Source organism: Dama dama, chromosome 20 (genome assembly GCF_033118175.1).
Source record: "Dama dama isolate Ldn47 chromosome 20, ASM3311817v1, whole genome shotgun sequence".
Lineage (NCBI taxonomy): Eukaryota > Metazoa > Chordata > Mammalia > Artiodactyla > Cervidae > Dama > Dama dama.
In genome coordinates, this window is record NC_083700.1 from 116,860,939 (window position 1) to 116,883,479 (window position 22,541).

At 58.1% G+C, this 22,541-nt stretch overlaps 1 protein-coding gene across 1 annotated transcript; it reads left to right on the forward strand.

Moving 5' to 3' along the window:
* The first annotated feature begins 749 nt into the window (after positions 1–749).
* GAL3ST2 (galactose-3-O-sulfotransferase 2) lies at positions 750–21,281 on the forward strand. The gene is made up of 4 exons (XM_061120156.1): positions 750–969; positions 15,865–15,951; positions 17,063–17,327; positions 17,991–21,281. Exons 1-4 carry the CDS (start codon positions 941–943, stop codon positions 18,807–18,809), a joined length of 1,200 nt encoding a protein of 399 aa, XP_060976139.1. The 5' UTR covers positions 750–940; the 3' UTR covers positions 18,810–21,281.
* The last annotated feature ends 1,260 nt before the right edge of the window (positions 21,282–22,541 follow it).

The window sequence follows — 22,541 nt, forward strand, 5'->3', positions numbered from 1 at the left end:
CCAGCTCGCCAGAAAGGCCTCTGAGCGCACGTCTGCCTACCCTCCCCGACGGGTCAGACCAGGCTGGGGAAGGGCCTGTGGACAGGCAGCCCCAAAGTGCCTGGCCACTGTGGCCCCCCGGCACCCACATGGCCAAAGACCCCGGCTGGCTGGGGCTGGGGTGCTTCACGGTGCCGTGGGGAATTTTGTCTTTCCTTATGGACCTAACTGGAGAAGGAAATGGCAACCCACTCCAGTACTCTTGCCTGGAAAATCCCATGGATGGAGGAGCCTGGTAGGCTACAGTTCATGGGGTCGCAAAGAGTCATACGCGACTGAGCGACTTCACTTCACTATGGACCTGACATTTGGTTAAAATGCTGCAAATGTTTCTCTCGGTTGTTGTCTTTGAATTGTATTTATTTATTTCCAATAGAAAGAAGTGTACTTACGTTGAGTAAAATCTGTTAAATTTAAAATTTTCTACCTGAATGTCCTCCTTTGAAAGTTCTTTTCCAGCCCAAGGTGTAAATAACAGCTAAGTTTTCTTCCTGGGTGAAGCTTTTGAAAAGGAGGAAGAAAAAGAGAAAAGCTGTTGACTTTGGCTCCTGCTTTCTTCCTTGTCCTCAGAGCCGTCTACCAACCCTCGGCAGGATCTGCGTCTTGCCCTGAGTTCTGCACCCAGAGGCCTTGTCGCCGCCCACAGCTCCCTGCAGGCCCCCCAGGCTGACCTACTGCACAGCGGGGCAGGGTGAGCGGGCACAGGCTCGTGGGCGTGTGCCAGGCGCCGGCCTCCCCCGGGAAGGCCCGGGCTCAGGAGTGGGTGCCGGGCGCAGCCCCACCCCAGGCTGGCAGGTGCACGTCTCGAGTTCCCACTGTGCCCAGCGTCACACCCTGCTGGTGCCCTGCGGCCTCCCGCCCAAGTGGGACAAGGGGCCAGGCCGGATCACCACCTGCCAGCATGCCGTCCTCCCTGGGGGGCTTGCAGAGGTAAGCGGGGGCTGTGTCATCACAGGGGCCAGATTCCTTCTTCAGTCCTGGGGGCCTGAGCACCTGATGGACTAAGTCCTCCTGGGGCATCGCCCTGGACCGGGCATTCGCCCTGAGTTCACCCTCATGGGCTTCATTTCAGGCAGTGGGGAGCCCCCCTCTCCTGACCGGCCAGCCTTGTCCCAGGTCTTGTCCTGGGCCTCGTGGGCGTTTGGGATAAGGGGGATGTGGGCAGAGGAGATGGGGATCTGGTGTCTGGGCTGGAGGCCTGGGTGGGCAGCTGCTGGGGTCGGGCTCTGCCGGCCTCAGTCCTGTGGTCATCTTCTGGGGGGCTGGCCATGTCCCCCACCCAGCTCCGGCACTTCAGGGCCAATCAGCTGCCTGTGCAGTTCAGGGTGCTGGCCGGGCCCTGGGCCCTAGAGCCTGCCCGTGCTGTGGAGGTCAGGAGGGGAGGGGCGTGGCATCTGCAAGCACCCCCATCCTCTCCTGGCCTGAGGGGGGCTGCTCTGCCTCCGGGGCCCCCCTCCCCTCAGCCCACAGCCACCGCTTCCCGAGGGCAGGGGGACATGACCAACCTCTTCCCAGGGCCTCCCCGGAGGGCTGGCTGGTGGGTGTCACTCCACTATCTGGGGTCCCAACTGGATCCCGCGGGCGGTCCTGGCCCTGATGGAAGGGTGGGTCCCATGGGTGCTGTTGGGACAGAAGGCTTGGGCAGCTGCTGTGGGTATCCCAGGCTTGCAGGTGCAGTGCAGACCTCGGGGGGGAAGGGCTGTGTGCAGGTTCACACTTGGTGGTCCTGAAGGCCGAGAACTTCGGGTTGGTTTTCTCTGACTTGAGGGAACGCCTGGGGCCCATCTTCTTGGTCAGCGCCCTGGGCCTGTGGGCAGAGAGGCAGCCTGCCACCCAGGACAGGGCACCAGCAGGCTCAGCCTTGCAGCACGTCTGGATGTCACGGGCACGAGGGGACGAGTATGGGCCGGGGGAGTCCGGGGGTCCACCGGGACAGAGGGGATGAACGTGGGCAGGGGAGCCCAGGAGTCCACGGGAACGGAAGGGACGAGAGTGGCCCGGGGGCACCCAGGGGTCCATGGGGATGGAGGGGATGGGCGTGGGCCAGGGGAACCCAGGGGTCCACGGGAATGGAGGGGACGGGCATGGGTCGGGGGAGCCCAGGGGTTCACGGGGATGGAGGGGAGAGGTGTGGGCCGGGGGCACCCAGGGGTCCACAAGGACGAGGGGACAAGTGAGGGCTGGGGGAGCCTGGTGGCCTGTTTGGCCAGATGGGCTCCCAGGAATGGAGACCAGACTTCTTCTGCTGGGCAGGGTGAGGGGTCTGGGTGAGCCTCCTGGCCTGAGATGTTGGGGCATCAATCCCCCTGACTGTATGGGAGCCTTTGGAATGGTCCCCCAACTCCACGCCTTGGCTTCAGGTCTTTGGAAAGTTGTGTTTGTGGTTTTTTTGAGATCAGCTTCTTGAGACAAAAATCTTCTGGGGTGCTGGGACCAGGGAGTGGCTGTGGGGGCTGTGTGACCCCATAGAAGGCTGTGACCCCATGGGGCTGTGTGACCCTGTGGGGGCTGGGTGATTCTCCTGGCCTCAGGCCAGCTCTTAGGGTGGGTAAACAGTACACGTGGGCGTGCAGGCGGATAGGGGACAGGGCAGGGCGTCTGGCAACGTTCTCCTGCTGCAGAGCTGCGGTGGCCATGTGTGGGCTGGATGGGGGCCAGAAACAGTCCAGAGGGGGGCCGGCCAGAATGCTTGCAGTCCGCTTTACAGTGGACAAGGGGACACTTTGGTCTGAGCATGAGGTGACGGAGGCAGAATGGCAACTGAATGATGAGGAAGAGTGGACTGTTTCCATGGTGACTGGGCAGAAGAGTGGACCTGTTTCCATGGCGACCCGGGGGAAGAAAGCGCGCAGCATCGCTGTCTGGGACAAACTTGAATCTCCGTGTGCTGTGTCTGTCTGAAACACGTCTCCCCGCATCCATGCTGCCTCCCACACTCTCAGATACTGTCTAGTCTGCTCTAGTCTGCATTTATTCTTTGCCAGTCTGTATCTGGAGCTTTTCAGGTGATGCAGTGGTATAAAGAATCCGCCTCCAAACCTGGGTTTGATCCCTGGATTGGGAAGATGCCCTGGAGGAGGAAATGGCAACCCATTCCAGTGTTGTTGCCTGGGAAATCCCATGGACAGAGGAGCCTGGTGGGCCACAGTCCGCGGGGTCGAAAAGAGAGTGACACAGCTTAGTGCCTAAACAAGTCTATACTTATTGACTCTGTATCTACTAGATTCTATATCTACACCTATTCTCTTCTACATCTATCCTTTTCTTTCTGTTCTGTTTGGTTCTATTTCACACTATTCTCTAAGAGTGCTGGCTGCAACCTCCGGCTCTCAGGGTGTGACCCACTGAACTGACTTCAGGGCAAATGTGGTGTCACCCGAGGTGAGGAAACACCCCCAGGTTGTAGAGCATGAAGCAGCCCCGTTGGGGGAAGGACTCAGAGGGCCCTGTTGGGGTCAGGCGGGCCGCCCTGGGCTCTCCTCACATCAGCAGTCCCGTAAGCAGCCCCCAGAGGCCCGGCTGCGCCAGGCCATGCTGACCCATCTCTTGGGCTCAGTGGCATCCCTGGCAACGCCCTGCCCCACCAGCAGCTGTGCCCAGCTGGACGGCCGTGGGGCTGGAAGGCCCTGGCCGCCTCTCACTCCTGGGGCTCGGCATCTGGGTTTCCCCTCCTGGAAAGTGGCACAGCAGCTTCCTGGGGGGTGCCGTCTCAGGACAGTGTTGAGGGAGAAGAAGCAGAAATTGCAAGGTTCTTCCTGCCAGCCTCAGATTCCGGCCAAAGAAAGGCCCCGTCACTCCTGATTCGGTGGGCGGTGACAGTTGGGGACTGGCTGAGGGGACAGGCGTCTTGGCCACGTTTCTTCTCTGTCGCACCCTGCAGGCAGTGGCAGGGAGACTTTCCTTTCTGTCTTAGCAGGATCCCCTGGGTGGAGGGTGCCCCAACTCCTTCTCTCTATGTGGGGGATGTTGAGTTTGGACATCTGGGCCCCGTCCCTTCTTTTTGGTTTGATCTTTGTACAGATTGGAGAAGGAAATGGCAACCCACTCCAGTACTCTTGCCTGGAAAATCACATGGATGGAGAAGCCTGATAGGCTATAGTCCACAGGGTTGCAAAGAGTTGGACACGACTGAGCGACTTTATTTCACTTTGTACAGATGGCTGTTGCCCTGGACTCACTGGACCACGGCCTCACCCATCCTGATCACAGGGTTCCCAGGCCCAAGGAGACCTTGGGCAGCCCTGTGCCAGACCTCCTGCTGGTGTGTCTGGGGGTGGGGGTGGGCAGCGGGGGCCAGCACCTCCTTGTTCTTCTCAAACAGCCGAGCTGGGGCAGGGGGGCAGGGTCTGGTTTCCTGAGGATGAAGCCTTCCCAGCCAAGGGCTTATCTGTGAGGAGGGAGCCTGCCTCCTCTTATCCTTGAAGTCTTGTAAGTTCAGTCTTATCCTTGGCCCCTGCTAATTAAATGCTGCCATTGCACCTACCTCCTTGGCTTGGCCCCACACCCAGTAGGGCATTTGGGGCTCAGCAAGGACAAGTGGAAGGAATGATGGATGGACAGACCACCACTGGTGACCGCTGTGGGTGTGTTTATGTGGCCACTTTGGATCCTACATGGGAGCCCTGGATTGGGCCCTGGGATCAGCCAAGGAAATTTTGTTCTGGAAAAGCAGGAGGACAGATGGAGGCTTTGACCTTGTGTGTCTGTGTGTGTTGGGGGGGGGGGCGGGGGGAGGCTGGCCCTTTTCAGCTCATTCCTGCGTCCCTCAGGCTACGGGATCACCGAGGAGGGGGGCAGATGACCAGGTGTGGCCCTGGGCCTCCGAGAGCCTTCTGCCTGTGGCGCTGGATCTCGTCGGGCGCCGTGTTTCTCGATTCTGGGTAAAATTGGCTGAGTACAGAGTGGTGGGCAGATGTCCTTCTGGAGAACTTCCTTGAATTGGAGATGGGGTGTCCTCGGACTGTTTATTACCCATAATTTCAGATCTTTTATTGGTTCTTACTCAGATGCTCAGAATTCTCCCTGAATGGCCCCACCTGGGGCACTCAGCAGTCAGCCGGCTGCTCACCTGGGCCTTGGGGGCTAGGGTCCTTGAGCTCCCCCTCGCCAGCTCCCACTGGAACGGGAGCAGTGCCCCGCCCGGCGGCCCCATCAGCTCCGGCCTCTCTGCTGCAGGGCTGGCTGGTGCCACTTTTGAGCCCACGCTCCATGACCCTAATAGCAAACCCTGAGGGGTGCTGGCCGCCTGGCCACCCCAGGAAACCCCTGTCCCTGAGCAGGGCAGAGGCCACCACCTGGCTGTAGCCCGGAGCCCCCACACTTGGGCTCCACATGCAGGAGGCTTGGGGCTCTTGGCAGTCTTCCTATTGAGTGACTTGGGCCAAACCAGAGAGAAAGGGGCTTCACCAAGAACCCTTGGTTTGAGTGGTCAGGTCCTCACGGTCCTTCCTCACAGGAAGCCTCTTTAATCAACAGCACAGGAAGTGGTGTTACATGGTTTATAATTTTCAGGTATATTTAAATATTCTACAATTATTGACTTTCAAAAGGTGATTTTTGAAAAAGGTGACTTTTTTAGCCCTGAACTCTCCAAAAATATTTCTATTTATTATTTGCCTTTTAAAAACAGCTTTATTGACATGTAATTCATATACCCCACGCTTTCCCCAAAGTTGTGCAGCCGCTGAGCTGGCCCTAAGGGTGAGGGTCTGTGAGCACTCCCTGGGGCAGGGGGAGGGGACTGTGAGGCAGACTGGGGAGGCGGTTTTTCAATGTTCACTTAAAAAAGATGGACAATGCGAGAGTTGTGAGTTAAGTTTTATTTGGGGCAAATGAGGACCACAGCCTGGGAGACAGCACCCCAGACAGCTCTGTGAGACTGCTCCAAAGAGGCAGTGCGGGGGGGGGGGGGTGGGTGGGGGGGGGGGGGAGGCCAATGTGTGTGACTTTGGTGAAGGAGGAGTTCATGAAATCAAGCGCTTATCTTACAAAAGGTTTTCTGCTAGTCATGAGGAGCTGATGTCACCATGAAGGGATTTAGTGATTTCTTAAGATGAGGACATGCAAGACTGGGGCTCATAAAATCAGTTTCTGAAAATATCTATGTAAAGACCTGTTCCACCAGTTTTCCTGGAGCAGAGTGCCTCATTTCAGGGAGTGTCAAAGGTTAACAGCTGCGGCTATACAGGATTCCATTCCCCAAGACAGATGGCAAATGCCCGGGACCCTGTGTCCCTGACGGGCAGAACAGCCCTCCCATTGCCAGCCCCAGAAGTGGCTCCCTGAGCACCAGTCCTGTTGGGCGGACTGCCCATCCCACCCCACACCCACACCCTGCTGACTCCGCGGGTGTTGGGACCAGAGGGTCTTCTGCAAAGGAAGAGCCTCTCCTTAGAAATGAGGGATTTCTCTGAAGACATTATTGTTCTTGGGCTGCTGTTGTTACCACCAAAAATCTTGGATTCTCTGCCCACCGAAGCCAAACAACAACAACAACAAAAAAAAAAAAAACAGAGACAGAGTTTGGAGGAAATAGAAAGGTGGCTTTAATCCTCAACCAGTGCGGGGAGACAGAACAGAACAGGCTCGTGCCCTCTTCCACGAGGAGTCGGGGGATCCCATAGATGAGGGCTCACAGTTGGAGTGGTGATGAGGGACGAGGACATCAGGATCTGGTATTCTTCTTCCTCCTGCATTGTTTCGGAAGCAGTCGTAGGTTGATGTTGGGTAGTTGGGTCTTGAACTATGTTGTGTATTGAACTATGGCCTTCTTTCTGAATGCAAAAAATGAGAAAAACTACAAGAGGTGGTCTGCAGAGAGAGAGAGAGAGAGCGTGCAGTAAAGGTGAGCACCAGATATAGGATGTGTTACATAGAGTTAATAGGTGCAGAAATCGTTCTTGCAGAGTCAAAGGCCGAAAAGCAAACTTAGTTACAGGTCATCGCTGTTCAGACTCAGTCGTTTCTGACTCTGCGGCCCCAAGGACTGCAGCACACCAGGATTCACCGTCCATCACCAACTCCCGGAGCTAACTTGAACTCATGTCTGTCGAGTCAGTGATGCCACCCATCCTTCTCATCTTCTGTGGTCCCCTTCTCCTCCTGCCTTCAATCTTTCCCAGCATCAGGGTCTTTTCCAATGAGTCAGCTCTTCTCATCAGATGGCCAGAGTTTTGTAATTTCAGCTTCAGCATAAATCCTTCCAATGAATATTTGGGGTTGATTTTCCTTAGGATTGACTGGTTGGATCTCTTTGCAGTCCAAGGGACTCTCAAGAGTCTTCTCCAACACCACAGTTCAAAAGCATCAATTCTTCAGCTCTCAGCTTTCCTTATGGTCAAACTCTCACATCCACACATGACTACTGGAAAAACCATAGCTTTGACTATGTGGACCTTTGTCAGCAAAGTAATGACTCTGCTTTTTAATATGCTTTCTAGGTTGGTCATAGCTTTCCTTCCAAGGAGCAAGCATCTTTTAATTTCATGGCTGCAGTCACCATCTCCAGTGATTTTGGAGCCCCTCAAAATGAAGTCTCTCGCTGTTTCCATTGTTTCCCCATCTATTTGCCATGAAGAGATGGGACTGGATGCCATGATCTTCATTTTTTGAATGTTGACTACAGATTAGGAACAGTTAAAGTGAAAACTAGGAGTGATCAGGCCTGCTCATTATTCTCTGTTTCTTTGTTTTCAGGGAAGGAGAGAAAAACTCATTACTCTTTTCTCCTTTTCACTGCAATACTGTGGAGAACTTGTTTCCTTAAGGCCAAAGGGGTTATTGTAAATGAGATAGCAGAAATTTCCAAGAGGTGCTCAGTGCGGCTCCTCTGAAGGGGCCAGCAAACACCCAGTGTTTGCTGAAGGGAGTTTTATGTGTCAGAACAAAGTCAGGCCTGGGGCAGACTGAGGGGAAAAGCCAGGCCCGTTAATGTCCCAGGAGGGCCTCGTCCAGCTGGGGTTAAACTCTAACTATATGGGATGATAAAACCCCGTGTAAAGTAGATAGCCAGTGGGAACTTGCCGTGTGGCGCAGGGAGCCTAAAGCCAGTGCTCGTGACAACCTGGAGGGGTGGATGGGGAAGGGAGTGGCAGGGAGTTTCATGAGGGAGTGGACACGTGTAGCCCTGTGGCTGATTCATGGTCGATGTATGGCAGAAACCAACACTGTAAAGCAATTATCCTTCAATTTAAAAAAAGAAACCAACCGCTCAGGCTCTAGTGACAAGCTGCCTTCCCTGGAGGGTCTTGTGAGCTCTGCCGACGCGACTTGACTGCGGTGCGGGAACCCTGTGACCACAGCGTGGCCTTCCAGAAGTGCACCCCTTTGGGGCTTGGGGAAGGTGTGCAGCGAGCAGACCCTGGGGCCTGGCCCCTCGGCTGCCACACCGTCTCCCGCTGCCTCTGCGGCCACCCTCCTGGGGCCCACGGGTGGTGACTGTGGGCTGACGTGGGCATCCTTTCCCGGCAGCCCCGCCCTGCATGTGAGCATACTACACTTGGTCCAGCGTAGTCCCGAGCTTACGGAGGCTCAGCCTGTCTGCCTGCTGGTTCCTGGGAGCCTCTCTCAGGTGGATCTCAAGTCCTTCGTCAGGAGGACATGAGGGAGCATTAGGCAGCTGGGGGTTGGAGAAGCTCACATTATGTCTGGAAACCCAGGTATGGTAGCAGATGCAAGTGGTGGAGCAAGGGACTCCCCTGATGGTCCAGTGTAAAGAATCCACCTTCCAAAGCAGGGGACGTGGGTTGGATCCCTGGTTGGGGAACTGAGATCCCATATGCCGTGACTCGTGCGACCCAACTGCTGAGCTGTGTGCTCTGGAGCCCATGCTCTGCAACATAAGATCCCATGTCCACAGCTAAGACCTGATGCAGCCAAATAAATAAATATAAAAAAAAGGCTGGAGGGAGGGCAAAGCATGTGCCACAACGGCTTGACCTTAAGGGGGCGTGTGTGGAGAGCAGAAAGTGATGGCAGTGCCTCAGACTCCCCCAGCTTGTGTCTGAGACTAGGCTCTGGTGCAAGAGAGGAGACAGGAAGCAGTAGCAAGAGGGTCATTGAGAAGCTGTGATCACTCATCTAGAGCCAGACATCCTGGAATGCAAAGTCAGGAGGGCCTTAGGAAGCATCCCTGCTAGCAAAGCTAGTGGAGATGATGGGATTCTAGCTGAGCTATTTCAAATCCTAAACGATGATGCTGTTAAACTGCTGCACTCAATATGCCAGCAAATTTGGAAAACTCAGCAGGGGCCACAGGACTGGAAAAGGTCAGTTTTCATTCCAATCCCAAAGAAGGGCAATGCCAAAGAATGTTCAAACTACCGCACAATTGCACTCATCTCACACGCTAGCAAGTAATGCTCAAAATTCTCCAAGCCAAGCTTCAACCATACGTGACCCATGAACTTCCAGATGTTCAAGCTGTATTTAGAAAAGGCAGAGGCACCAGAGATCAAATTGCCAACAGCCACTGGATCATAGAAAAAGCAAGACAATTCCAGAAAAACTTCTACTTCTGCTTTATTGACTATGCCAAAGCCTTTGACTATGTGGATCACAACAAACTGGAAAATTCTTCAAGAGATGAGAATACCAGACCACCTTTCCTGCCTCCTAAGAAACCTGTTCAAAATTGGGAAAGGAGTACATCAAGGCTATATATTGTCGCGATGTTTATTTAATTTATATGCATAGTACATCATGCAAAATGCTGAATTGGATGAAGCACAAGCTGGAATCAAGATTGTTAGGAGAAATATCAGTAACCTCAGATATGCAAATGATACCATTCTAATGGCAGAAAGTGAAGAGGAACTAAAGAGCCTCTTGATGAAGGTGAAAGAGGAGACTGAAAAAGCTGGCTTAAAACTCAGTATTCAAAAAACTAAGATCATCTCATCTGATCCTATCACTTCATGGCAAATAGATGGGAAAACAATGGAAACAGTGACAGACTTTATTTTCTTGGGCTCCAAAATCCTGTGGAGAGTGGCTGTGCCATAAAATTAAAAGATGCTTCCTCCGTGGAAGAAAATCTATGACAAACCTAGGCACCATATTAAAAAGCAGAGACATCACTTTGCCAACAAAGGTCCGTCTAGTCAAAGCTATGGTGTTTCCAGTAGTCATGTACAGATGTGAAAGTTGGACCATAAAGGAGGCTGAGCACAGAAGAATTCATGCTTTCAAATTGTGGTGCTGCAGAGTCCCTTGGACAGCAAGGAGATAAAACCAGTCCATCCTAAAGGAGATCAGTCCTGAATATTCACTGGAAGGACTGATGCTGAAGGTGAAGCTCTAATACTTTGGTCACCTGATGAGAAGAGTCTGTTGACTGGAAAAGACCCTGATGCTGGGATAGATTGAGGGCAGGAGGAGAAGGGGATGACCGAGGATGAGATGGTTGGATGGCGTCACCAACTCAATGGATATGAGTTTCAGCAAACTCCGGGAGACAGTGAAGGACAGGGAAGCCTGGCGTGCTACACTCCATTGTGTCACAGAGTTGGACATGACTGAGTGAGTGAACACCACCGAACACACCATTGCGTCAGAGCTGGCCGTGTGGGTGTGAACTCGGGGAGTTCCCAGCTGTGTCCACTGAGAGGACCCAGCAACTGACAACATCCCGGAGCAGCGAGCACCCCCAGCCCCCAGGCTGTGGTCCCTAAAGACCATTTCTTTTCTTTTCTTTTCTTTTTTTTAAGCCTGTTTCTTTCCAGCGAGACCCGGGTTGTCTTGGTGATGTGGCTGGTCACAGGCCAGCAGGCAGGTGTAGAGGGCGAGCCGGGCAGTGCCCCGTCACACCAGACAGCAGACCGCTAGCGTTCGGCTGCCAGAGGCATCTACAGTGGCTGGAACTGACTGGATACAAGGCACATTTTTTTTTTTTTAACAAAGCTTTTTCTACTCTAGTGATAAGGACCAAGAAATGAAATGTGAATTCATTTAAGTGGCAATAAAAACTGGAGATTGAAATAAACACAAGGGGCACAGGACTGAGGTGATGAAAATGAGCAAACACTTTCGAGAGCCTAGAGAGAAAACAGCCCCTGGGTGCACGGACCGGGCCCTTCCCCGGGGAAGGCGACGCTGGGCCCAGATCCACCCAGCGCCCCCTCCCGGAGCAGCCCCGGACCTCCGCTCCCTGCGAGCGGGGCTGCTGGCTCCTGCCTGGTTCTCCCCGACCTGTCCCGCTGGACATCTCTCAGTTCGTGACTGCTGTTGGGCCTTCGCCCTGGATCCCGTGCCCCCGGCGGTTTCCCTGCCCTGTCCCATGGGGAGGCCGCCAGCCCACGGCTCCTGTTCATTCCCCAGCTGGGCCAGCCGCGGGGTGCACTGCGCGAGCCCCGGGCTTCCTCACCGTGTCCTAGCGTGTGGGACTCCCCGCCATGTGTGTGTCCAGATCACAGAACCTGAGATGGCGGAGGGGTGAGTCCCTGGACACGTCCGTGCTGGGCAGGAACTCTGAGGTCCTGAAAGGCGGTGCGCCCCGGGAGGGAGGGAGCGCCCGCCCGGCCCACCGCGTTCATGGCTCTGAGTGGTTTCCTCTGATGGACGGAGCCGGCTGGGAGTCCTGCGCAGCAGCCTGTCCATGGGTGGCCGGCTGCTCGCTGCCCCGGACGGCATCAGGCGCCCTCCCTGCCCTGCGGTCCCCTCCCTTCCTAGCACCTGGCAGGCCCCTGCTCCCTGACACTGTTTAGAATTGTCCTGCTATGACCGTATGATGTGCTTCCGTGGGAAGATGAGTTAAAATTGAATTCTTAGTTAAAAACCCTCTTTGGGGGATGACATGAAGCTTTGAGACTGTTGGGTGCGGGGTCCGGCCATCTTGCCCCAGAGCACAGTGGGGGGTGGGGACCTGCACCCCGCTTGTGGCCAGGGGGCCAGAGGGGTCTCACGGGGCGGCCCTGCAGCCAGTGTGAGCCCACTTCTGAGTCTCTATCTGGGGGGGTGTCGAGAGGTTCCTGCGAGGCCGGGGTCTGGCTGCCCGCTGTCCGGCATCATCCACCAGCTGCCCTTTCCTCCCGGGCTCCTCCCCCGTGTGCCCCTGCCCTGTCCCCGCAGAGTGCTGTGCGGGGGCCCCAGGCAGTCAGGGAGCTCCCTCCCGGCTCTGCTCCCTGTGCCAGCCTCTGCTTGCAGGGGCATCATCGGCCCCTCTCACCTGGGACCTGACCGCCGCACGGAGCGGCCCCTCGTCCCCTCCAGCCCCGCCGGGCCCTCCACTACCCCCGGAGGCTTTCCTGGTCCCAGCCGCTGCTGCTCCACGTCGCTGGAGCCTGAGGAACCAGCTGCCCTGGGGACACAGGCCGCGTGGAGACGCGGGCCCAGGAGGGACCTACTCCTCTTTCAGACGCGGGGACACCTGGAACTCACCCTTCCCTTGGATCCGCCCGAGAGGAGGCCTCAGAGCTGGCCCTGACACCAGCAGGGGGCAGGTGGTGTGGAGGGTGCTCAGGGGGAAGGGCCGTGAGCCTCGGAACCAACCTGGGAAGGGCAGTCATGAAGCCTCCTGGTGCCTGGGGGCAGGCGGTCAGCGCCGGTCGGTCCTGGAGATGGTGCCTGGCTGGGCGGCCCCTCCTGGGAGCTCAGAGCAAGGCTGAGGGGAGCACATGCAGGCCTGCCACCCCTGAGAGGTCAGGATGCTCTGATGAGCCATCAGCATCCCTCCTGCGCCGGGCTGGTTGGGCCGTGCGCCGGGTGTCCTGGGGGCAGGGGTCTCAGCAGAGGCCACAGAGCCCCGCCTTCCTGACTTGCACCTGTCTGCAAGAAGGAAAGGAGTGGGTGATGTGTAGGGGGTGGTGTTCCAGCTGAGTGAGGGGTCCCGATGGGCCCCTGCCTGGCAGCACACAGGGGCCTGCCCACTGGAAGATCAGGGCCAAAGCACCTGGATTCAAGCGGTGCCTGCACTGTACACAGGCCGTGGCGAACGCCCGGGAACAACCCAGGTCCCGGAGACGGTGGCTTTGCCAACACCCTGCTGAGGCCACAGGAGGCAGGCAGGGCCAGGGCCGCCTGGCTGTGAATTCCGTCCAGACGTCCAGGAAGTGCCTGCAGCCCGAGCGTCAGGACTAAACAGGGGCCTGACTCGGGGGCTGTTCTTGCTGCAGGCTGGGCCCCCTGGATCCAGGGCCACGGCCGGGCCACAGGCGAGAAGCTCACTTGTATTTCAGAAGTGTGCCTGCCTCCATGGGCAAACCCAGCTAGGCCCAGGTTGCAGCCCACCGTTTCCATGGATTTACACAAACACGGTTGAGGCTGACAGCCACCACCTTCTCCTTGTGCCCCCCAGGACAGAAGCCGTAAACACTAAGTGAAGCTTTCTCAGCACTCCCTTGCAGTTGGGGGGGACCATGTGACTGCATTTTGGCCAAGGTGGAGGAGGAGGTTTGCTAGAGGCTTCTAAAAGGCTTTTGGTTCCTTATTATGACTGGTCCTGTCCTTTCTACTTTCTTGCTGATGCAAATGTTTATGTGATGGCTGGAACTTGGCAGCCATCTTGTGACTATCAGGCCACGAGCATGGGGAGAGAGACGTCAGTTTTCTCAGTGTGATGGGGCTGAGTCTGCCAGAGCCAGCAGCTTCTCTCCCAAGCTTCTAGATTGGTGAGGGGAGTCTGCCATTGTTTTCTGATTCCTGCGGCTGAGGTTCCAAGTCACATGGGTTTTACTGTTGTTGTTCAGTCACCCGGTTGTGTCTGACTGTTTGTGACCCCGTGGACTGCAGCACGCCAGGCCTTTTTATGCTGATGTGTGAATGCATGTCCTGGCCCTGGCAACTCCTTGAGCTCCGGACTCCTTTTTCAGCACTGCTGGGCACCTCCTCTTGGTGTCTCAGGACATTTCACACTCAACAGATTTGCTTCCGATCTCGTTCCCACCCTGTGGTTTCCCCTCCCTCGGCACCCCAAGCCAACTCAAACCAGGAGGTCTGCGGTGGGGGGTGGGATGTGTGCTGGGCTTCACTCACTCACTCAGCACACACGAGCCGAGCACCGCGCACGTGCCAGCTGCCCTTCCAGAAACCGAGGAGCTTACCTGACAGCGGGCAGAGCTTGCTGTGTGCTTAGTCGCTCAGTCCTGTCCAACTCTCCGAGACCCCATGGACTGTGGTCCGCCAGGCGCCTCTGTCCGTGGGTATCCTCCAGGCAAGGATACTGGAGTGAGTTGAGGAAATGGCAACTCACTCCAGTATTCTTGCCTGGAGAATTCCATGGACAGAGGAGTGACTATCACCTCCAGGGGATCTTCTCAACCCAGGGATCAAACCCAGGTCTCCTGCAATGCAGGAGGATTCTTGACCATCTCAGTCACCAGGGAAGCCCAGTGGGCAGTACAGACTACAAAGGGACAGATGCAATTGTGGCATGCTCAGGTGGCAGTGAGATATGAGGGGCAGGGTGAGCTGCAGGGAGGTTGGGAGAACCCCTGCCCACAGCCCAGAGAAGTGGGGGGCGGCTCGTGCAGAAACTGGGTAGACAGTCTGCTGCTGAAGCCTCCTGAGTGCAGAGGTCCTGGGGCTGGGTGTTTGAGGAACAGGAGGAAGTGGAATGGCTGGAGGGTAGGGGTGGAGCTGGGGCCTGGGGACCGGCTGGAAAGACTTGCACTCTCCTGAAGGGTTTAGCACAGGAGGCTCTTCAATTATGGGATTTAATCAAGGGTTTGGGCTTGTTGAAAGAAAATGGAAGCGTTAGTCACCCAGTTGTGTCCAACTCTTTGAGACCCAATGGACTGTAGCCCGCCAGGCTCCTCTGTCCATGGGATTCTCCAGGGAAGAACACTGGAGTGGGTTGCCATGCCCTCCTCCAGGGGATCTTCCTGAGCCCAGGACCGAAACTGCATTGCAGGCCGATTCTTTACCGTCTGAGCCACCACAGAAACTTTGAGCACTTCGGATGTTTTAATAAAAGGGTCTTTTGGACTGCTGAGGGGGAATGAACCACGGGGCAGGGACACAGGAGGGGGTAGCCAGGCCACTAGGGTTCGGGAATAGCGTGGATCAGGACAGAAGGTGGCGGGGGGGCGGGAGGGGGCGCAAATGGACCAGAGCAGGTGAAGGAGCTGCTCTCCCTGGGGGTAGGCTGGGTTTGGAGGGCAGAGTTGGAGCCAGTCTGGACCTTGGAGGCTGCGATGCCTCTGCACACCCCAGTGGGGGTTCAGGGCGAGCACAGGCTGGGGTGTAAGTCTGGGGAGGCCTGCAGATGGTGAGCAGAGCTGAGACTGGCTGGGCCTCCCCCTTCTCAGTACAAAGTGGCCCTCCGGGTGGTGCGGCGCAAGGAGCCCCTCACGGCTGAGCCACTGCAGCTTCTTCATCCCGCCAGGAGATGGTAGGACAGGGAGTCCCTGCCTGTCTCTCCTCATCTGCTCACTGCCTCTCCCTGTGAGTTCTGGCCCAGGACCCCTGCCTACACCACCTTCAGCTCCTGCACCCAGGCAGGCCCCCCCTGCCCTCACGGGCCCTAGGCTGGAACTCAGGGCTCTCAGTCAGGCCCGTCTCTCAGGGTGCCCTGCTCAGGGTTGAGGGTCCCCAGACCTGTTTTCACCTCTGACTGCCCCCGCCCCCCCCAGGGAGTAGGTCCCCCTCTTGGCTTCTCCCAGCTTCTGAGCAGTGGACAGTGCAGGGAGTGAAGTGGGGGTGGTGTCTGATGACTCAGGCCCATCCTGGGCTTCGCCCCCACCCCAGGGCCCCCACGGGCCAGCGCACAGTAGGTGCTGGACACAAGCTATTACACGGGCGCTGGGGAGGTGGAGCGGGTAGGGAAGGGGGTAGGCAGCAGAGGCTCCTTCCGGGCCCTGTACTCAGTGCTAAGGGGTCCTCTGCCCACAGGTGCTTCTGGGCCGTGCTCCTCCTCCTGGCCCTGGCTGTGCTCTTGCTCGCCGGTGTCATGCATGTGGACGTCAGGCTGCTGATGCCGTGAGTCCTCCACTGGGTGGCCTGAGATCTGGGCACTGCCCGCTCCCCGAGCAGTACTGGGATGGGACCCCAGCATGCCCCACTCCAAGTGGCACCCAGCCCTGCCTGTGACTGTGGCAGGCCACGCCTCCCTTCCAGGCCTCAGCCTCCCCTCTGCAATGGAGGAGGGGCTCTTCCTGTGGTCACCCAGCCTGGGGGCCTCCTAGTATCTCCCATGGGCTGTAAGCTGCCCAGAACTCCGGGGAGGGATATGGGAGGGTTGAATCTGGGCCAGGTTGGGGGTGCCCTGGGCAGAGCTGCTGTGTGCAGAGGGTAACCGGGAGGCAGGGCTGGGGTGGTTAGAACCCCCTAGTGGTCGGGGAGTCAGGACCCCTGCCCCCCTGCTGGTTGGTGGTATGGCCTCTGTGAAGCCCAGGGTCCTCCCGATGGCTACCCAGCCCCAGTGCCGTAGCCTGGCTGCTGGGATGGCCCTCCAGCCCTGGGCCTGGCTGATCTCCACAGAAGAGGGGAAGTGCTAAAGTTCCTGGGTATCCTTGCCTACCCCCTAGGCCTGGCACTAGCCTCGGGACCCTGTCTCCACCATCCTGGGTCACTCTCACCAGCCCTGTTTTGGGGTCCTATGTTGGGGCAGGGTGGGCACCTGTAGCTCCAGGCTGGTGTCCACAACTGGGTGGGTGCCACCCTGAGATCACGGGAGTGGGCATCAGCGTCCAGTCTTGCCCGGCGGTGAGTCAGCCCGCTCAGCATGAGGGGCCAGCCAAGCACCGCTGGTCATATGGCCTGGGTCACAGGGCAGAGCCATGCTGGGCGCCCTCAGAGCCAGGCAGGAGGTTGGGAAGCAGAGGGCTGCAGGGCCTGGGAGAGCAGCCTGCAGTATGTGGGAGCGGGTGGTGCAACCACTGGAAGGGCACAGCTAGGGCGGGGTCTCAGGTGAGGGGGCACAGTGGCGGGGCTGGGCTGGGGTGTTTCCAGCTCAGGGAGTGTGGGTCAGGGAAGCGTGGATGGTGGAGCAGCTTTGCGGGCCTCCAGGTTCAGGGGTCTCGGGGCTGGGATCTCTCCGGCTGGGCAAGCGCGAGGATCCCCGGCCCACGGCGCTGCACTCTTCCCCCAGCCAACTCGGGGACCAAGTTGACGGGCCCCCCGTCACCAACGTCATGTTTCTTAAGACGCACAAGACGGCCAGCAGCACGGTGCTCAACATCCTTTTCCGCTTCGCCGAGACGCACAACCTGTCGGCGGCGCTGCCTGCTGGCGGCCGCTTCCACCTCGGTTACCCCTGGCTCTTCCTGGCGCGCTACGTGGAGGGCGCGGAGCAGGGCGGCCCCAGGCGGCGCTTCAACATCATGTGCAACCACCTGAGGTTCAACCCGCCAGAGGTGCGCGGGGGCGGGGCTTTCCGGGGCGGGTCTCCCGGGGCTGGGCTCCATGGGGGCGGGGCTAATGGGGGCGGGGCTTAATAAGGGCGGGGCTTCCCAGAGGGCAGAGCTTCCAGGGGCGGTGCTCCTGGAGGGCGGGGCTCCGGGGGCGGGGCTCCTGGAGGGCGTGGCTCCCGGGCGGGGTCCCGGGGCTCCCGGGGGCGTTGCTCTCTGAGTCAGCAGCGGGAACCGGCGTCTGCCGCCTTCTCCCCTCTTCTCCCCCTCCTCCTGGGTCCAGACTCACCAGCTCGTCCCTCCGCAGGCCCTTTTCACGTGTTCACGGCTCCTTCTCTGGGTCATTCGGGTCTTAGCTTAGAGGGCATCTCCTCCTGGGGGCTTCTCTGACCTCCTCCTCAAAGGCTTAGCAGGGGTGACGAGGAAGGTAGTGGGGGCCGGGGCGTAGCCAGACTCAGGGGTTTTCAGGTCGTTCTGGATGCTGGTGAAGGGTGGCAGGCAGAGGAGCCAGGTGGCCTGGACTGGATGCAGGGGACTGGGTGGGGGGCCGGGGGCAGGCTCAGGTGTGCTGCAGGGTGGGGTCAAGGGAGGAGGCACCACCTGCCCCCGGGACCACCCCCGAAGGAGCCCAGAGGGTCACCAGCCCTTTCCCCTTCTGTCTCCCAACAGGTGCAGAAAGTCATGCCCAACGACACCTTCTACTTTTCCATCCTCAGAAACCCCGTCTTCCAGCTGGAGTCCTCCTTCGTCTACTACAAGAGCCACGTCCCCGCTTTTAGGAACGTCACCAGCCTGGACGCCTTCTTGGCCTCGCCGTGGACCTACTATAACCAGAGCCTGGGCCTGAGCAACGCCTACGCCCGGAACAGCATGTGGTTCGACCTGGGTTTCGACAACGACGCGCCGCCCGAGGAGGACTACGTGCGCGCGCGCCTGCTGGACGTGGAGAGGCGCTTCCAGCTGCTGCTCATCGCGGAGCACTTCGATGAGTCCATGGTGTTGCTCCGGCGCCTGCTGCGCTGGCGGCTGGACGACGTGGTGGCCTTCAAGCTCAACTCGCGCAGCCGGCACAGCGTCACCAGCTTGTCGCCCGCAGGCCAGGAGCGCGCCAAGCACTGGTGCGCCCTGGACTGGCGCCTCTACCAGCACTTCAACCGCACCTTCTGGGCCCGGCTGCGCGCAGAGCTGAGTCCGCGGCGTCTGCGCTCCGAGGTGGCGCGGCTGCGCGAGCGGCGGCGCGAGCTGGCCGCCCTGTGTCTGCAGGACAGCGAGCCCAAGAACAAGTCGCAGATCACCGATTTCCGACTGCGCCCCTACCAGTCAGGCAGGGCGGACATCCTGGGCTACAACCTCAAGCCGGGCCTGGACAACCAGACGCTGCAGACGTGTCAGCGGATGGTCATGCCCGAGCTCCAGTACATGGCCCACCTGTACACCCTGCAGTTCCCCGACAAGCCCCCCAAGAACATCGCCTTCCTGGAGGCCTAGAGGGACGGCACAGTGGACTCTGGCTGGGCCCTCTCCTATTGTCCCTGGAAGGCCCTGGGCGCTGCCTCAGGCTCCGAGGGGTCTCCTGGGGGCACCTGGGGTGCCCAGGCCCTGCCAGACCACCAGTCCTCAGGACGAAGACCACCCATGATCCATCCTCTCGGAGGTGATCTCTCCACTGAGGACCCGAAATATAGGACACCATCGCACCTGAACTGAGGATGTGAGCCTGCTCATCAGATTCACCAGATAGAAACATCTTACCAGGTGGGAAAGTGAGAGATCTTCCATCAGAAGAAAGGAATCTGGAGCTCAGAGCGGCTCCCCCTACTTTGCCAGCCATGGGGACATGACCCTGGGCACTGAGACACTGTCAGCACCCCACACTCTGGAGGCGGGCCTGGGGACCTGGGTCTGGAAGGGTCTGGAATGCTCGGTTTTCCTTCTTTGGCTGTATGAGGCTTATTTCCAACTGAAGAACGGTTTTGGATTGAGAAATGTTAGAACTGCTTACAAGGCAAATGGTTTAGCTGGAGCACAGGTTGAAGCATGTGCTGCAACTCTGAGCTGTGACAACCTCCCCAAAAGATGAATGGAGGAGGAGACCTGCCGGAGAGCTGGGAGGGGAGTGCTGTACCCTTGGTTGCCGTGGAGACAGCACTGGATGAAACCCCAGAGGAGGGTGGCTTCCAGGTCCCCTTTCTTGTGGTTTGTGTGGAGGGAGTGAAGATGCCTGCTTGGCAGAATGCAATCCCTGGCTGCTTGGGGGCCCAGTGGTTAGTGGGGTGCACACACCCAGAACCATGTGCCCTATGCCTGAGAAAAGTGGGCTACCTGGTAGCCCTTGGGCTACCCAAGAAACAGAGCTGCTCTTTCACACTCAGCTGAGAGGCTCAGCCTTGCCTGTCTGTCTGGCTCTGGGGTCCCCTTCCTTCCACGTGGGGACCTCAGCCCTGAGGACCCTGGCACCTGCTCAGGTGCTCCTGGGTTCAGACATGTCCACACTTTTCAAGAGAATCAGCACTTCAAAGAGAAGGGGAACTCTCACCCACAGAACAGGCAGCAGCTAACTTGGACACAATTGAGTGGAGGGACTTATGAAGAATAAATTTTCAGTAAGAATATGGGATATACTGCAGCAAATTTGAGAATAAGTGACAATATTTAGAAACAGAATAAAATGAACAGAGTCCATGCAGGATGGGCCAGAGATCCAGGTCAGCAGGAGATGCCCCCCTCCCTCCCCTCTTCTGCCCCCTCCCCTCCCCCGCCCCCAGGAGGTTCCTCCATCCTCCACCCAGAGGAAAATGCAAAGAGGGAAATTGCAAGGGAGAGAGGAGACAGGGACTCAGATCCCAGATGAGCCAACCTGACAGGAATCCGGGAAGGGGTGTACGGGCCATGGGTGAGAGCTGATAGCCAAACAAAAATGGGAAAAATGACCCTGATTTAAAGAAAGCCTCCAGCTTTCCTGGTGGTCCAGTGGTAAAACCTGCCAATTCAGTAGACACAGATATGATCCCTGACCCAGGAGGATCCCACATGCCACAGGACAACTAAACCCGGGCACTACAACTACTGAGCCTGTGCTCTAGAGCCTGGAGGCTGCAACTACTGACCTTGTGAGCTGCGGCTACTGAAGCTCGCCGGTCCCCGCACCTGTGCTCTGCAACAAGCAGAGCCACTGCGATGCGAAACCCGTGCACTGCAATTAGAGAGGAGCTCGTGCAGCAGTGAAGACCCAGCACAAACATAAATAAATAATAAAAATAAACATTAAAAAAGACTCAGTGCAGCCAAAAATAAATAAACTAAAATAAAAATAAAGACTCAAATCCCATCAATGCCCTGAGCCTCAGGCACATCTGCCAACCGCCAGAGAAAACAATCCCTGCTCAGCTGATGTGAACAAGCGAGTGAATCTAGGATAAGCAGGAAGTATGGAGGCCTCTTACTACCAAGCGAGCGGGCTGTCTCCGGCGAGCCGGTGTCAGACCGTCACTGCTGCCCACAGAGCCGGCACCGTGGAAGTGGGCTGTTCTCAGCTGCACGGTAACCAAGAGCATGAAACTGCCATGGAGATTCAGTGACAGTTACTTTTGTCTTTGAGGTTGGCAGGAGCATCAACCAGCACTGTCTTTTTGGAGGGAAAATTGGGGGTATTTATCACAATGTAAAGTGCATGTAGTTTGTAACAGACAACTTTGGAAACAGTCCGTCTGCTTGTCTGTCCAGAAGACTGTTTAACGTGCAGAGTCTGACGCTGCCAGTAAAGCTGGCAGCCTGGACTCTATGGTCTCCTTTCCAGAGGGGCTCTGGCTGTGTGTTGTTGGAGGCGGGGTTGGTGGGCGGGGCTGCCCACCCAGCTGCCCACCCAGCTGCCCACCCGGGGTGGGTGTGCAGGGGAAGCTGGGGAGAGAGGCTGGTTTTTCAAGGGAAGCAGGTTCTTATGCGACATCTCCATGTTTTAAAAAGCTGGCATCTAACTAAAACATTAAAATGCTTGAGAGAGTGACCAGGGCATGTGTGTGTGTGTGAGTGTGTATGTGGAGGGGGGGGCGGCCTCCTTCCATGGCCCCCAGGCGCCCTGTCCCGTGCCGCTGAACAGGCAATGCAGGGGCTTGGATGCCCGTGTCCCTGGGCCTGGGTTCTCCGAGGGAACTGGTGAACCGTGGCTGGTGGCTGGGGGCCAGGGACAGAGCTGGGCCCTCCCTTCCAGTTCGGATGGGCTCTAGAGACTCCAGGCCGTGCTAACGCTTCCTTCACACCTGTCTTCCCCTTTCTGCTCACCGCAGACCCTTGGGCTTTTATGTGGGTGCCGGCTGCCCGCTGGGGACATCCCGGGGCCCCTGGGGTGGGGAGAGTGATGTGCGCCAGGTCTCAGCCCGCTCTGCAGAGGGGGTGCCACAGTGCCGCCCCACCCCCTCAGGCCGCGGGGGCCCGGCTCTGGTTACCCGCTGTGGCCATGGTGAGGAGAAGGCAGCCCAGACTCGGGGCAGGACTGGGGCTGCAGCCCGGTGGGGGCACCCTGGGGGCCGGGGGCGGGGGGTGTGAAGGACCACAGAGCACTCACTTGCCTCTTCATGGGAGGCATCTCTGGGCCGCCACACCGAGCCCCCCAGGGAGGTCAGCCGTGGCCCTGCACGGCCTTGTTGGAGGATGAGCACCCAGGGGGAGGCCGGTCGGTCAGCAGAGGGGGACCCTGGGCGGCCCCATCCTGATGCGGCCCCTCCCGTGGGCCCTTTCACCCCCCACCCGCTCTCTGCCGCGCCAAAGCCACACAGCTGGCGGGACGGTCCTGGGCCCTGACGCAGCCCTGGGCCGTGGCCAGCGTCCGGCTCCTGGCCACACAGTGGGGTCTGTCTCTGCCCGGGAGCGGGTCAGAGAGGCAGGCTCTCCTGCGGCCACCCTGCAGCTGGTCTTCCAGCCCGGTGAGTCCCTCTCCGCTCACCCATACCCTGGCCCTGGGGCTCGGGACCTGCCCCTCTTTGGGGTGGGGGCGATGGGCTTGTGGACCCTCTTCCATGGGACGATTTCCTGAAGGGACCCAGGGTAGGTTTAGATGATGGGATAGTTGTCGACTGGGTGTCAGGGCCCAGTGGGCATTGCTGTTCACATGGCCTGGAGGTGACGCTTCAGCAGGCAGGAGTGTCTGTAATTGAGGCCTCGCCCTGGACAGGGCCCCGGACACCTGGGTTAGACTGGAGACCCATCCTGAGGGGACAGCCAGGT

Excerpts from the sequence above, each read along its gene's own strand:
- GAL3ST2 (XM_061120156.1), top strand. The coding sequence starts at position 941 with ATGCCGTCCTCCCTGGGGGGCTTGCAGAG. Across the intron at positions 970-15,864 it reads TCCCTGGGGGGCTTGCAGAG|GTGCTTCTGGGCCGTGCTCC; the intron begins GTAAGCGGGGGC and ends CTCTGCCCACAG. Across the intron at positions 17,328-17,990 it reads TGAGGTTCAACCCGCCAGAG|GTGCAGAAAGTCATGCCCAA; the intron begins GTGCGCGGGGGC and ends GTCTCCCAACAG.